General features: G+C 40.7%; 1 protein-coding gene across 1 annotated transcript; it reads left to right on the top strand.

Annotated features, from left to right (window-relative positions):
- Positions 1 to 5,917: 5,917 nt before the first annotated feature.
- minar2 (membrane integral NOTCH2 associated receptor 2) lies at positions 5,918 to 15,787 on the top strand. The gene is made up of 3 exons (XM_026298256.1): positions 5,918 to 6,064; positions 10,410 to 10,658; positions 15,590 to 15,787. The coding sequence occupies exons 1-3, from the start codon at positions 5,918 to 5,920 to the stop codon at positions 15,785 to 15,787; spliced, it is 594 nt and encodes a 197-aa protein (XP_026154041.1).
- The last annotated feature ends 1,296 nt before the right edge of the window (positions 15,788 to 17,083 follow it).

Below are 17,083 nucleotides of genomic sequence, written 5' to 3'. Positions count from 1 at the left end.
CTGTGCTTATCCATTCTTTTGCCCGGGATCCAATACGGTAGCAGTACACGATAGTGGTTTCCTAATGACAACATGTGCAAGAGGTAAAACTGCAATTTCCACTTTAGTGGTCAGAGTCCATGTTTTTTCTTACCTCCTCCCTAACATTACATCGTTGGTGGAAGGCTGCGCAACATGGTTCCACTAGCCACATCTCTGTGGCCGCAACAACCCACCCTCCCCCTCCCTCTCGCTCTCTCTCCCCTCTCTCTCGCTCTGTTTCACCATGGCTGTCTGATTTCTCTCTCTTTCTCTCTCCCTCGCTCGCCTGAATGCTTTAAACCTCCACCAAGGAGGCTGTAGCTGCCTCCGTCTTCCATCTGTTTCCCTGTGACGAGCATATTTCACAGAAGGAAAATCTGTCGTGCATATTCATGCTGCTATCAGGAGGGCTAAGTGTTACACTCCAGCATTCTGATGTAGGTAGTCAGTGCAGATTGGGGGCCAAATTAAGCTTCATAAACCACCTAATAAAATCAATATAACTGGAGCCTACAGATTGTCCCTCTACGATTACATTTTTATTCATTTAATTTTTTTGTCTCATAAAAAATATTTAAAACACACACACACACACACACATACACGCACACACGCACACAAAAAGACAAACATGAATCAAATGTGCCTGGAGAGGCCAAAAGACCATAGACCTCCCAAAATTAAATACAAAAAAATAAAAGAAAAAGCAAACTGTGTATTCAGAAAGAATTCTTTTTTTCTCATTATGACAAAGTGAAAATAGAATTTTAGGAATATTTGTAAATGTATTAAAAGAAAAACTGAAATATCACATTTACAAAAGTATTTATACCCTTTGCAACAACACATGAAAATGAGCTCAGACGCCTCCCATATAAAAACCCCAATTAAAACCTGTTCCCCAGAGCTCAGGACCTCAGACTGGGCTGAAGGTTCAGTTTTCAACATGACAATGACCCTAAGCACACAGCTAGACCACACAGAATTAGCTTAGGGACAACTCTGTCAGGATTCCAGGATTATGGACTTCCTCCGGAGGCTTTTACTTTTTGGACACTACTTCCTGCCGACTCAGTAGATTGACCTAATTGCTTGATTCGTTGCACCTGTCCACTGCATCATTTTTAGAAGGACACCTGCATATCTGGAGTTACACCCTCCCAGGGGCAGTCATCAACAGTTACCAGTTGAAAATTACTTTATCTGCCAAAGAACTTTGACTCCATTCTCGGGTAATCAGTAAATTAATATGTAGCTTTTCAGTGGCATTATCCCAGGTCCATTCTAATCTTTATTTGTTTCATTATAGATCCAGTTGGCTTGCAATCCGGACCTTCCACCAGATCCATCCTCGGTATCAATAAACATTGTTAAAATCTCCTTACCTCTCATCAGTTTTTGAGCTCTTGGGAAATTCTTGAACACTAACAAACTCTGTGAATGTCCTAGATTGGCCCAGCCAAAGCCCTGAATTGAACCCTGTCGAACATCTCTGGAGAGACCTGAAAATGGCTGTCCGCCAAAGGCCTCAGCTTTGGCCATCCCATGAATTAGTTACTTACCGTTCTGTGGATCCTGGAGTGTCAGCCATCTGGAGTAAAAGATTGGACTAAGCTATAGGGAAATTGAAATACATTGTCTCAATTGGACTATTCCAATGGCTGCCCCAGGAGGAGGACTAAAAGGGAGATGCTTAATTTGATTTATATACACTGACCAAAATTATAAACACAACACTTTTGTTTTTGCCCCCATTTTTCATGAGCTGATCTCAAAGATCTAAGACTTTCTATGTACACAAAAGGCCTATTTCTCACAAATCTGTGTTAATGAGCACTTCTCCTTTTCCAAGATAATCCATCCACCTCACAGGTGTGGCATATCAAAATGCCAGGTGTGCCAGACAGGACAGCTGCTGCAGCTCCAGCGCTGAGGTGACTCCAGACCATCTGCTGAGATGTATCGGGGAAGCGGAGACAAGGAAGTGTTTCCACACCCGTCCTGCTGGAGAGGGACCGGTCGCAGCCACCTGTGGCATGCTGTGCTGTTCTGACGAGAGACGCGGGCAAGCCAAGCCGCTCGTCTGATCATAGCTTGGACGCCAGCCCCGGAGCCTCTTTTCCTCGCCCTCTTTGGAATACCTGGAGCTCATAGTAGCAACAGGTGTTCTGGTGAAGTAGGTGAGCATATGAACAGGGAAAGTTTCTTTGTAGTTATCCCAGTCATTGCAAAGTCATTCCATGGACTCTTTTATGTAGAAAAGAGAGCCACGGTCATAGGTCCGAACAGCACAAGCATAATCACTGGGCAGGCTGATATGACAGCATAAATTGCCATGATAAATACAGACAGTCGGCAGAAAAGCAGTCGAGCTATGGCTAGGCCATTCACAGGTGCCGTTTTTCAGTGTGAACAGCTGATATACCTAACCAGTGGACAGAATTCAAAATGCTCCCTGTACTGCGATCCCCAGGAGTTTACCTGTGTAATGACACCAGATGTGAAGAAACCATGCCTGCTTTCATGCTGTGGAAATGCAACTACAGCTCAGCAATGAAAAAGACCCTTTCAGTAGAGGTGTTGTATGAGTTTTCTTATGAACAATGCCAATGCAGATTTTTAGAAATCAGGGTAGCAGATTTTTCCATCCCTCCATCCATTATCTATACCAGCTTATTTGTATTTTTAGGGTCACAAGGATCTACTGGAGCCTAACCCAGGTCTCTCCAATACACCCAGACAGGTGTACAGACATGCTATGGTTTGGAATCTTTTGTCTTCTTCCTCTGGATTGTCTAGCCTGATCCAGAACCATAGGTTAATTTTCCACTTCGTTATTGGGTTGAACTGTTACATTGCTTGGGAAGTGAAAAGTCCTTACTCTGGTGATTCTGGTAGTTCGGAACTGGATTGAATCTCTCTGAGCATCTTCTTTGCAGGCAGTTGTCAATTTTGATGGCGATTTCAATCAGAGTCAAAAGTCTTAGGCAGTTCATAGTGGGCTAATTCATTTTTCATGGTTTCTTTTAAATTTTTCAAAAATATAGCTCAGAGATTGCTATTGGGTTTGTCTGTGTCAACCGCCAGAATTCTAAAGTTGAACTTGAACTCCGACACAGATTGTCTGTATTGCAGGAGTTTCTGTTCAATTGAAGTGGTCAAAAACTCTCGAGGTGTCATAGCTTTTGAGATTTTGCAGCGAGCTACGAGCTTTATGAAGATGGACCTCAGGAACATTACCTGACCTTATTACCAGGTTTGCAATTTCTACTGCCATTTCATCAGTACAACTTAAAACTAGGTTCACTTCGGCCACAGCCCTGATCCATCATGATCCTATGAATCTGTTTGTGGTGGAGGTGGACACCTCTGATACTGGGGAAAGGGCTGTGTTGTTCCAGAGATCCAGTGACATGATTAAATTGCATCTTTGTGCCTTCTTTACTTGCAGATTTTCCTTGGCTGAACAGAATTATCATGTCGGCAACCGCAAACTCTTGACTGTAAAAATGGCCTTGGGAGAGTGGAGGCTAGGGGGAGGTGAACACCCATTCCTAGTGTTTATAGACCACAAGCACAGGAGGGGTTTCTTTTTTTCTAAAATTCTAAATTACTAAAATAAAAATAAAACATAAAACAAACATCTAAAAATTAAAACGCTACTAAATACTTGAAGTTGTTACAACTTCACTATTCTAAAAACCTTGGAAAGCTGTTGCTAAGCAGCTGACCTCTTAAAACAAGATAGAGTGAAAAACTTTGGAGTTATTTTTGACCAGGACATGTCCTTTAACTCACACATAAAACAAATCTCTAGAACTACTTTCTTTCACCTGCGCAACATTTCCAAAATTAGGAACATCCTGTCTCAAAATGATGCTGAAAAACTAGTCCATGCATTTGTTACCTCAAGGCTAGATTACTGTAACTTATTACTATCTGGATGTCCCAATATCTCCATAAAAAGCCTCCAGTGAATCTAGAATGCCGCAGCCAGAGTCCTGACAGGAACTAGCAAGAGAGATCATATTTCTCCTATATTGGCTTCTCTTCATTGGCTCCCTGTAAAATACAGAGTAGAATACCTTAAAGACCTCATAGTACCATATTATCCCAATAGAGCACTTCACTCTCAGAGTGCAGGTCTACTTGTGATTCCTAGAGCTTCCAGAAATTGAATGGAACGCAGAGACTTCAGCTGTCAAGCTCCTCTCCTGTGGAACCAACTCCCAATTTGGGTTCACGAGGCAGACACTTTGTACACTTTTAAGGTTAGACTTAAAACTTTCCTTAATGACAAAGCTTATAGTTAGGGCTGGCTCAGGTGACCCTGAACTATCTCTTGGCTGCTATGGGCCTAGACTGCCTGCGGACTCCTAATCGGTGCACTGACCTCCCCTCTCCTCATTCCACCCTCTCCGCTCCTGGAGCTGTATATTGCTGATGTGCAGTTACTGGTCCCATGAACCTGCACCTTATTTAAGTGTTGTTTATTGTTTTTTTGGTTTTTTTTTTTTTGCTCTTCTCTCTTCACGCACCCTAAATGGTTGAGACAGATGGCTGCCCAAAGTGAGCCAGTTTCTGCTGGAAGTTCTTCTCTTCTTCTTTCTCTGAAGGGAATTGTTCACTATACACTGTCAGGATTTGTTGGGTTTTGTTTTTGTTTTTTGTAAAGTGCCTTAAGACGATTGTATTGTGATTTCAAACAAAGTAAACTGAAATTAACTAAATTGAATTGAATTATGACTACATGCAACTTTCCTCCTTTCTCTCATTCACTCTCTCTTTCCCTTTATTATGTACTGAGTGCACTGCACATCGTTGTCTTGAGAATCCGGAGTGAGTAAAATTTGATAAAGTTATGTTATTTACCCTCATTAGTCCCACAATGGGGAAATTGCATTACCCACTCAAAGTGCACACACAGAACACACCATTGCTGTGGGGTTCGGTGCCTTGCTCAAGAGTCTCACCTCAGCCGTGGTGTTGAAGTTGGAGAGAGTGCTGGCTATTCACTCCACCCCACCGACAATTCCTGTAGGTCCTGAGACTCGTTACAAGTCTGACTCTCTATCCATTAGGCCACGACCACCCCACAACTTAAAACTGAGTAGATCGAAGTCTCAGAAACTTTGCTGAACCCAAAGACAGATTTAACCAAGTTTAAATTCGACATCAGAGATCCATTAACCACCTGAATTCAGGCTACTAGACTAATTCTCTTGCTCTCTCTTTATGTTTCTAAACACAAACACAAACATGATGCCTATCTAAGGCTGAATTTCCATATCCTAGTGCCATTTTTTGTCCTCCTTTACAGGTAACCACCCTTCATCATTCATTTAACCAGTGTTTTAGGTTTTACAAACATTAACCCTTCTGGGTGAGCACTTTATTGAGACTGCATTTTTAGTACAGTTTTAACAAAAGTTGTTAATGATTTTATTATCATTAATACAAGTTAGTGATTGTCAGTCAGTCAGTCAGTCACTGAGGTATTGTTTAGCTGCTGTCAGAGCTATCTTTAGCAGCTGCTGAAGTGTCTTGTCAACAACAGAAGCGCTAATAAAGTGACATCACCATAGTCAGTCTCCACCACAGCAGAAATTACATTTGACATCAGAGTTCATAGGCGTACCAGGCATCACACAGAAACAGGGAATTCTTAAGCGAGCAGCAGCACCAGGCCTTCACCTTTCTGTCACTGACTCTTTTGACTGTTAGCATCAGGCTCTTAATGGTCAGATTGGGTTACACACACCTGCAAGTGATACAGGCTCATAAATATCTTGCTCTTCATAAATTATTACAGAGTTTGGAAGATGTAGTAAGCATTTGTGTCCAGACAGGCAGCTGACAGATGACAGAGTGAGTGGAATGGTGCTATAGAACCAGGATGGACATTTCTGTTTTACCCAACAGCAACCACCCAGAGAAGTTTCTCCAGCTGGATGTTCGGATGCTTCCCACCACACGCGGCATGTTCCAGGTCGGGGCAGTCATGTGCAGTCAGAAACATTGGCAGAACAGGGTCTACTTCCAGGTATGGACCGTGTCACAGCCATGACAACTGTTGTATATAGTTCAGTATGTTCATCTCTTGTGTCTTGTTTCTGTCCTTTTCTGTTTATATATATTTGGTTCCTTAAATGCTGTTCCATATTAAGGTAAAACCATGAACATAATGTGTATGTATCTTCTAGCGGGAACTCACCGTCAAAGTTTGGAGCTGTGAGGAGATAGTAACTTGAAACAGAAGAGCAGGACACTACTGCATCCACTATTTATTAGTCATCATATCCAAGGAGCAACAACACAGACAGATAAAATGATGTGACGCCAATTAGAGCCGGGAGAGAGTTCAGCTTCCTGACAGCCTGGTGGATAAAGCTGTCCCTCAGTCTGCTGGTCCTGGCCCGGAGACCCCTAAGTCTCCTCCCTGATGGCAGCAGACTAAAGCCTGATACATACTCCACTAGAAGCGAGACATCTGTTCGATTTCTCAGGACATTTCATACCTCATGAGAAACTCAACTCCTGAACTCCTGGGAGGTTCCTCCTACTGCAGCTTACGTCAGTGCACTAAGTATTGTGGGAATCTGACAGAAACCATAATACAACGGATAAGATATCGGATATCGTTTTACAACAGACGCGCTCCACCGTACACAACGTATCCTCGATCCACAAATTATTAGCCATTTCTGTGTCTTCATATGCCTTACAAGATGTGTTATAAAGATTGTCATACTTCCTCACCACCCCTGGCAGCTGTTCCTCAAAACTATCCATTGCTATGGCAACCCCCAGCTGAAAAAGTGGGAAGACATTTCCGCTTCTCGTGGAGCATGCATCAGGCTTAAAGACGCTGAGTGACGGGTGGGTGGGATCACCTGCAATGCTGAGGGCTTTGCGGTGAGACGGGTGCTGTAGATGTTCTGGAGGGAGGGGAGAGAGACATCGACGATCTTCTCAACTGCTCTCACTATGCGTTGGAGGGTCATGCGGCAGGATGCTGTGCATGCGCCGTACCACACAGTGATCTAGTTGGTCAAGAGGCTCTCGATGGCCCGGACAGTGATGGTCTTGGTGTCTCATCAATGCAATTGATGTAGGCAGTGCACAAGGTCCAGTGTGTTGTTTCCTCATGTTGGAAAATCTATGTATTGATGTATTTTGGGAAACACACTCTTTAGGTCTGTGTGGTTGAAATCCCCAATCAAGATGAGAAAAACATATGGGTGGGCTGTCTGCTGCTCACTGATCTGCTGGTACAGTTTATTCACTGTGTCACTCCTGTTGTTGCTGGGGGGGCTGATGCCTTATGCTTTAGGGGTATACAACATACTGAGGGGGTGTAGACACCAACAAGCAATGTGGCTGTGTATTCCCATGGTAGATAGAACGGCACTTGATAACCATAAACTCCACCTGGGGTGAAGAGTGGTTGCAGACCACATCAGTGTGACAGCACCAGGCATCACTGATGAAAATACAGAGCCTGCCACCATGGATCTTACCTTACTTGATGAGAGCTCTGTTTGCTCAGTAGCATGTTAGCTGGTCGAGCTGAATGGCACAGTGTGTACATATGATGGGATAGCCGGCTTATGTGGGTTAGCTGCTAGCCCAGCCCAAGCATCTCTGCGCTTACCTCTCTTCTGCTTCCTCTCACGCCGCTTGAGGCGTCTCCACTGTGGTGGAGATGCAGGAGTGGGGGGTCGGTGATGGCGTGGACTTCCGGAGCAGATGTAGCTCTTTAATGAGCGCAGAGTTTAACTCTGTGAATGTGGTTCTGCCGACATCAAGCAGAAACTCAGGACAGTATGTGTGGTTCGAGATATCTAGACACGGTGAAGACGTACAAAAAGACTGTGGCTCACAAGACAAAAAACATGAAAACACCATTCTGTCAGGAGAGAGAAGATGCAATGTGTGTACGTGCCGACATCTTGAATTTCAATCAGTACAACATACCATCTATCGAGAAATGGTAACCAGTGGGAAATTTGATAATGGCAACAGCAGAGTAGAAATACTATAACATTTGGCATTTTCACCATGTTCTAGAGTAGTGTGAATATTTATTTTTTCTGATAAACTTAAAAAGTTAAAAAGATGTCACAGTATTCCTGCTGCCAAAATAGAAATGACAGAAACAAAAAGAAGTAGAATTCATTGCGTTGCTGTAAAGACTTTTCTTAAAGCAACACTATGTAGGTTTCCGACCACTCATTCTACCACTGCTGCAGCCTGAGTGGGCTTACAGCCCTCAGCCAGTGGAAGAGTGTGACCTGCTTTAGGGCATACACATGTGACATGTTTTACTCATAGCCTGGGTGGAGTTAGCCAACAGCTACAGTGGGTATGGAAAGTATTCAGACCCCTTTAAATTTTTCAGTCTTTGTGTCATTGCAGCCATTTGCCAAAATCAAAAAAGTTCATTTTATTTCTCATTAATGTACACTCAGCACCCCATCTTGACAGAAAAAAACAGAAATGTAGAAATTTTTGCAAATTTATTAAAAAAGAAAAACTGAAATATCACATGGTCATAAGTATTCAGACCCTGTGCTCAGTATTGAGTAGAAGCACCCTTTTGAGCTAGTACAGCCATGAGTCTTCTTGGGAATGATGCAACAAGTGTTTCACACCTGGATTTGGGGATCCTCTGCCATTCTTCCTTGCAGATCCTCTCCAGTTCTGTCAGGTTGGATGGTGAACGTTGGTGGACAGCCATTTTCAGGTCTCTCCAGAGATGCTCAATTGGGTTTAGGTCAGGGCTCTGGCTGGGCCAGTCAAGAACAGTCACAGAGTTGTTCCGAAGCCACTCCTTTGTTATTTTAGCTGTGTGCTTAGGGTCATTGTCCTGTTGAAAGGTGAACCTTCGGCCCAGTTGGAGGTCCTGAGCACTCTGGAAGAGGTTTTCTTCCAGGATATCTCTGTACTTGGTCGCATTCATCTTTCCTTCAATTGCAACCAGTCGTCCTGTCCCTGCAGCTGAAAAACACCCCCACAACACGATGCTCCCACCACCATGTTTCACTGTAGGGATTGTATTGGACAGGTGATGAGCAGTGCCTGGTTTTCCCCACACATACCGCTTAGAATTAACGCCAAAAAGTTCAATCTTGGTCTCATCAGACCAGAGAATCTTATTTCTCATGGTCTGGGAGTCCTTCATGTGTTTTTTGGCAAACTCTATGCAGGCTTTCATGTGTCTTGCACTGAGGAGAGGCTTCCGTCGGGCCACTCTGCCATAAAGCCCCGACTGGTGGAGGGCTGCAGTGATAGTTGACTTTGTGGAACTTTCTCCCATCTCCCTCCTGCATCTCTGGAGCTCAGCCACAGTGATCTTTGGGTTCTTCTTTACCTCTCTCACCAAGGCTCTTCTCCCACGATTGCTCAGTTTGGCTGGACGGCCAGGTCTAGGAAGAGTTCTGGTCGTCCCAAACTTTTTCCATTTGAGGATTATGGAGGCCACTGTGCTCTTAGGAACCTTGAGTGCTGCAGAAATTCTTTTGTAACCTTGGCCAGATCTGTGCCTTGCCACAATTCTGTCTCTTAGCTCCTTGGGCAGTTCCTTCGACCTCATGATTCTCATTTGCTCTGACATGCACTGTGAGCTGTAAGGTCTTATATAGACAGGTGTGTGCCTTTCCTAATCAAGTCCAATCAGTTTAATTAAACACAGCTGGACTCCAATGAAGGAGCAGAAGAAATGGACAGCATGTGAGTTAAATATGAGTGTCACTGCAAAGGGTCTGAATACTTATGACCATGTGATATTTCAGTTTTTCTTTTTTAATAAATTTGCAAAAATTTCTACATTTCTGTTTTTTTCTGTCAAGATGGGGTGCTGAGTGGACATTAATGAGAAATAACATGAACTTTTTGGATTTAGGCAAATGGCTGCAATGACACAAAGAGTGAAACATTTAAAGGGGTCTGAATACTTTCCGTACCCACTGTAACTGTAAGATGAAACAATCCAATATGGAATTCTCAAAGCAAAGGCCATGGCAGAGCCAGCGAAGAAACCAGAGGGTTTTGTCGGAGGAAGCGAAGAAAAGCAAGAGAGCGTGATCGGACAAGAGCCGAAACACGGATCAATATTGGACGGGTTACACTCTGGGTTCACCGGTTCTGTCTGCTTACTCAAATTCACATGTATTGCACCGCCACTGGAAACCTTATACAGTGAAAGTACTTACAACATTGGTAACAGACAATTGTGCTTCAAAACCAGATGGGGGAATCCATGAGCAAAAGTTACATAGTGTTGCTTTAAAACTAGGTAAAAATGCGCAATAATTTATTAATTTATGTAGAAAGGTGTTGAAAAGTCTATAGGTGTATGTGGTAACAAATCCCCATTGTCTCCACAGAGGGAACAGAGGGTAAAGACCGACAACAGGTCTCTTCCATCTCCAGCGGGCACTCCTGTGATGTTTGTGGACAGATACCTAGAGAAACACATTACTCCATTCACTCTGAAGTCCAACATTAAAAGGAACCCTCTATATGTTGACATAACACCAGTGGATTCAGTGGGAGATGAGAAGTCCAAGCCTTCCTGGACTGTCAAGGAGTATGATACACAACCAATCAATGACATCTTTGCAAACTATTTAAAGGTAATTCAGGGAGAGAAAGAGATTCTGTGGTTGATTGACAAGATGAGTGGATGTTTGGCAGACCTTCATCTAGCCATCATATGCAGCTGGATAGATGAAGAGATAACATGCAATCTCTGCAACTGTTCATAAAGCTAAAGGGAACATATTGTGCAAAACTGATTTTTTAAAATCATATTTAGACATGAATATGGGTCTCCAGGGTTTGTAGACACACACTAAGTGAGGAAAAGATGGCCCCTCCCTTATGCATTTTGAACAGGAGTGAAACAGTGATTTTTAGGCATGCCAGAAAGCATGATCTGAGTAGTATTATAACTGGAAAGTTACCAGAAGTTTTTGGGGGAAAGCTTTAACAGCTATGTTAAACATGATAAAATGGTGTATGATAGCTTTTAAGAAATATAAACACCCCAGATTTATTTCATTATACCCTGTAAATCAATCAATATAATGGTGCATTAATTGGCTTATTAAATTTCAGGAATTTGAGGCATGAGCAGAGCAGATGTGAGAATTAATAGTCTTCTATTATAACACGTGGAGGAAACTATGCATTGGACCTAGTGTACGCATACACAGAGCCTGCCATTCTCAGGTTGCACAGTGCTCTCTTCAGTTAGACTGATGTTTGGCACAAAGGTGTCCCTTGTCATTTAGGTAGAGCTAAAGCATTTAGCCAGACCTAAATGACCAAAAAAAGAAAAATGCCTAAAACAAGCATGGCAAAAGTTGTCAGAAATAGACAGCAGGTATGATGATTACATGGTATTTTCTCTTCTGGTGGGTGGGGTTTTGAGAGTATGACATGTCACCCTCTATCTCAGTATGCAAATGTACATAACTCTCCTATGAGCTTATCCACGGCTTCCCTACACAACACACAAAAAACAACAGTGTTACAGCAGTTGTGATTTACAAAAACTGTCAGAGATGAACACAGTATATCTTTTAATTTGTAATCTAACTACAGTTAAATATATGGACGCAATGAGTGCTATGCTACTGATTATTTTTACTGTTTCCATTCATATTCACTAGATAGGCTGTAGCAGCAGAAGCCCACAGCAAGTGCCACTCACAGCTAGGAAGAGGAAAATCAGGCTAAAATTCACACAGGCTCACTAAAACTGGGCAATAAACACCACCTGGTCTAATCAATTTGGAGACTGGATTGGGATAAACCACATGAAAGCATAAATCCATCCTACCTTGTAAGTGGTTCAGGCTACTGCTGAGAGATGCTTTTTCTTAGCACAATTTTTGACCATGTCCATTCCTTTATGAGCACAGTGAAACATCGTCTGATAGCAACTTTAGCTATTAGCATAGAGATTTAGACACTGACTTAGGGTGTTTTTAATGTCAGCCATGGCGTATTCTCCCAGGAGGCCATATCTGACCTTTCACAACAAAAGTCTACAGTTATTTGTAGGAGGTTATTACACCTTTGTAAAGTATAATGAATATTGAATATAAAGTTAAGATTGTAATCTAAGATTTATAGCATTCTTTCAAAATAAAAGCCCTGAAACAGCAACATAACCTTAAAATGGACTTTTGTAATTGGCATATAGCTTCAGGCACCAACTGAGGCCATTTTAAATGTCAGGCATGGTGTCTTCATAGGGAGGACATGGTAAGACTTTCGCAATAAAAGTCTACAGTAACTTGCAGGAAGTTAATGCATCTTTCTAAACTATGATAAACATTCATAATTAACATTAAGATTTTAATTCAAGGTCATATGACTGTCCTGCAACATGCCTTTCTTTCAAAATAAATGCATTTTTATTATATGATTTCAAAATAAAAGCCAAGAAAGACAAATCTGAGCTTAAAATCAACTTTGTGTATTGAGATACAGCTTTAGCCACCAACTGAAGCCATTTTAAAGTCAGCACTGTTGTCTTCTCACAGCCGGACATATTTGTCTTTTCAGAATAAAAGTCTACAGTTATTTACTATTATTGCAACAGTCCAAAGTATAATGAATATTCAAAATTAAAGTTCAGATTATAACACAAGATCATATGAGTCTCCTGCAGCATGCTGCCTATTCATAATAAAAGCCTTTTAATTACATGGTCTCAAAATAAAAGCAAAGAAATGCTGATATATGCTCTTTTCCAGCACATATTTTTCACTTCCAGGCTTTTGAGCTATGCACAACACTTTATTGTTCATTCATACTGCTTTCATTCTTCCATTTTTTCCCTTTTTTCAGTTATTCATTCTTTCTACTCTTCTTTCTCTAAGAAAACCTTTCAAATATTCCTGCTTTGGTTACACATCATTTACCTTCTGTATTTTTCAGCAATGTTCATCTGTTTTTAAACTACACTATAGTCGTTCTACAATTTTGCATTTTTGTTGTTTCATTCTTCCGTTTTTCTTTCTATAACTCATTTAATTCCTTCAGTTCTTCCTTCCTTTTCCTCTATCCTACTACGCTCCTTCACTACACTCTTCTTTTATATTAGTTTAATGATTCTTTCTTTAGCAACTGAAAGCCAATTTATTTTTACTTCATCATATCATTCTCTTTTCACCCTTTTCAGCAATGTGTAATAGTTTTTTAGCTAAACAAGTTAAGCTTCCAACTCCAGTTTTACATTTCAGCTTCCACGATTATTTGGCATTGAATTTCAGGCTTCAGCTTATTCAGCAATGCATTTCAGCAGTTTTCAGCAACTCTTTTCAGCTTTCAGCATTTCCTCATTTCATTTTGTCCCATTGAAATGAATGGAGAGAATATTTGTCCTATTTCAGCTTTAACTGTGTCAGCATACTTTCAGCTAGAAATGCCATTCGACTTTTAAACGGGTCTGAAGGCATTAAGTTATTAGTCCTGTATTCAGCTTTTTGATATCTGTTCCGGTTTTTCTTTAATCGCAGTTTACTTTTTATGGTGTTTTTAGGCCTTTTTTGAATTTCACATGGGTTTCTATGGAATCAGGATTGTTCAGAGCTAGAGTGGTGACATCATCACCTAGAGTGGGAGAAGCTGTTTCTCTCTAACTCGCTGTCACGGCTGCAATTTTACCTCTTGATAGACCATTTTCTCAAAAGTAATAGAAATTTTTGTCTTCTTTCAGGTAATGCTGTTCTCATTTTGATAGGACCTACGGTTTTTCCACCAGGTGGCCAAACCCACAGAGAGTGACTGTTCAATCTTAATTATAAAAGAGCTCCAGGAGTTCTGGTGAAAAACACAAATGAAGGCTGTTTCTAACTCGCCAGCAATCCTTCATTTTTTGGAATATCTTCACAAAAAATTGATTGGTCTATTTATTGAAGCCTCCTGGCACTCTTGGTGAAAGAATTATTTTGATAGGTCTTATAGTTTTTCTGTAGTCCTCCATTTTGTGAGGTGAAGTTTTCTCAGCCTCTCTATTCTGTGTGTGTAAAGTGCTGTGTTACTGTCACCCCCCCTCCCACTCTGGGCATAGGTCACCATAGCAACAGCTCACAAAGCAATAGCAGAGATCACAGCTGTCAGTGCTTGGTAATTATACTGACTAGCTGCCTAATGTCCACTGCTGTTACACATGGGGACCATTCTCAGTGTGGGCCATGTTGTCTTATCCAAGCAGGACGTGACAACACTTTCACAATAAGTCTGCAGTTATTTAGAGGAAGTGACTGCACCTTTCTGAAGTATAGTGAGTATTCAAAATTAAACTTCAGCTTTTAATTGAAGGTCATGTGAGTGCACCACAGCATGCTGCACTTTCAAAATAAAAGCCTTTGTTCTGGATTCTTTTAAAATAAAAGCCAAGAAACAATAAAATGAGCTTAAAATGGACTTTGGCTATTAGCATACAGCTTTAGACACTGACTTAGGAGGTTTTCAACGTCATGGTGTCTTCTCCCAGGAGGCCATGTCTGGCCTTTCACAATAAAAGTCTACAGTTATTTGTAAGAAGTTATTACACTTTTGTAAAGTATAATGAATATTGAAAATAAAGTTAAGATTGTAATCTACGATCATGTGAGTCTCCTGTAGCACTTTGTCCTTTCAAAATAAAAGCCAATAAACACTAATATGAGCTTAAAATGGACTTTTGCTATTAGCATACAGGTTTAGACACTGACTTAGGTTTATAAAACCTGCCAGTGAACAGGTTTGGTTCACGGTATAAGTTACTGCGGTAACTGACTCAGAGTCAATCTAAACCTGCTTTGTGAAACCAAAAACCCTGAGTATCCCTCATCTCAGGGTTAACAAACTCTGGGTTTTCACTAAACCTGCTTTCTGAAATAGGCCGCAGACCTACTTGCTTAATATTTCTCCTGTTGAATGAGCTGTCCAAGTTAGCAGCAATCTCTAAGTTAGGCTTGAGCCCTACTATAGGCTAGTTTGTCTGGTGATGTTGGGGAGTGGATGCAGCCAAAGAGAGGGCATGGTTCTAGGATGCTGGAACACATTGTTGAGCCTTCTCTGTGTCCCAACTCAACAAAATACCATTATTGAGAATGTCCCCACCTGATAACCCTGTAGATTTGCCTGCACTCTCACACCCACACTGAAACTCCATAAGGCTTGTGTATTTAGTCGGAGGGAATTCCTGTGAGTATTCCTCTGAAGATTAATATTTTTTAAAGCATTAGTAGGATAGTGAGGAGATAACAGAAAGCAACAGTATATAATATGCATCCAAGATTATGATAGGTAAGTGTTGTAGAGTGGGCTTGTAATGGGGCCCTGAAAATTTATGATGGCCAGATAATGCATATTCCATTGTGTATTCTGATAACTGCAACTGTGCTTTTTTGCCTGGCCTAATGTACTTTTGTGAACAACTGAGAGTGTTCTTTGACCACATTTTTGTCATGGGTTCATGCATATCAGTATGCATAACTATTAAGACAGAACGTTCTGCACATGGTGATATTCCTAATTAAGCATATTTTCATTTTCCTTTCAGAAGGAAGAGAGGACGGCTAAAGATCTGGACTTTTGGCTTGAGGATCTCTACACACCAGGTTTTGACTCTTTACTAAAGAAGAAAGAAGCAGAACATAAAAGAAAACAAAATTGTAAAATTCTTTTTGCAATTAGTTTGTCTGTTTTTGCGATACTTATTATCATAGTGCCAGTTGTGGTTCTACAGCAGAAAAACTGAGAAGGTTCTCATTATATTGTACAAGTCTTACAAGAGAGCTACAACTGGAAAAATGGATGGAGTAATAAGGGCTAATGTTGTGGCTATACACACTTTCACTTTCTGAGGACGATGAATATCCACAATAAATTGTAAATCTTAGCTTTACTGCCTGCTCAGTAAGGCAAACTGAATTTGGACACAGAGAAATAAGCATTGCTAGAAGCAGAAACCATTGCTGGGACTGACAATGAAGCAGACATTCCTGAAATGCTTTGAAAGATGATATAATCACACACATTCTAGGCTTTGTGCTACACCAATTGAAAAGCATTTTTTGCTGACTTCCAGTGGTTTGAGACAGTATAAATAGTCAGTGCACTACGACCACTGTGCACCAAAGCACACATCTGCCTATACACAACCACAACCAGTAGGGCCCAATGAAACTGATTTCAATCATTTAAACAATGAGGACACAGATCCTCTGCGTTCTGTGTTAAAAAAGCTTTACGCCAACTTTCTCAGTCTAAGAAAATGACATATATTTTAAGTGATCCTGGAAGAAAAATATTACTCAACACAGCTACTTTGAGCACCACAGCCACACAAAGTAGCTGTGTTGAGTAATATTTGAGTAATAGTCAAATGAAAAGCTAAACAAAATCTGTTATTTTCAACATCGAATAAGCTTCTTTTTGCTGTTTCTTTTTGGTATATTGATCATTGCACTTTCCATTAGGTAAATATTTAGAAAATATACCATGTTACCATTTTTTAAATAATCTCAACTGTAGCAGATTGTTGTGCACATTTGAACACTGTGAAATGTTACTCTTTTACTTAGCATTAAACATATAACCATTATCTCTCCTGCCTATTCAGTACCATTTTAAATATATTTTAAGAATAATACAGAGCACACTTTAAAAGTAACTTTAATTTTATTGATTTATTGCAACAAAGATATACAAAGTATTGGTATAATAATAATAAATGTTAAAATGTTAGAAAAAAGCATATCTGTGAGAGAACAGTGTATCAAAATAGTACTGCGTCAAACCGGCTCAATTGATTCAATCCATGTTTGTGTGAATGCAGGAAAAAAACAGGTTTGATCTGCTTTCGTCATTAGGCCTTTTCTTTAAAATATACTCAATAGATACAGACTCAAACTGAGAAAAAGAAACAATTTGTTGAAATCAAAATGTAACAAAAAAAACAACAACAAAAAAAAAAACAAGCAAATTAACATACAACTAAAATCAAAATAAAGATGAGACCAAAAAATCTGAACTAAAATAAAGCTCTCGATAC

The sequence above is a fragment of the Mastacembelus armatus genome, chromosome 12 (assembly GCF_900324485.2).
Source record: "Mastacembelus armatus chromosome 12, fMasArm1.2, whole genome shotgun sequence".
Classification (NCBI taxonomy): Eukaryota; Metazoa; Chordata; class Actinopteri; order Synbranchiformes; family Mastacembelidae; genus Mastacembelus; species Mastacembelus armatus.
The sequence above is the reverse complement of the archived record's forward strand: the minus strand, read 5'-3'. Positions and strand labels throughout refer to the sequence as shown.

Coding starts and splice junctions, on each gene's coding strand:
- minar2 (XM_026298256.1), top strand. CDS start 5,918: ATGGACATTTCTGTTTTACCCAACAGCAACCACCCAGAGAAGTTTCTC. Junction 6,065..10,409: donor AGAACAGGGTCTACTTCCAG/GTATGGACCGTG, acceptor TTGTCTCCACAG/AGGGAACAGAGGGTAAAGAC. Junction 10,659..15,589: donor TCTTTGCAAACTATTTAAAG/GTAATTCAGGGA, acceptor TTTTCCTTTCAG/AAGGAAGAGAGGACGGCTAA.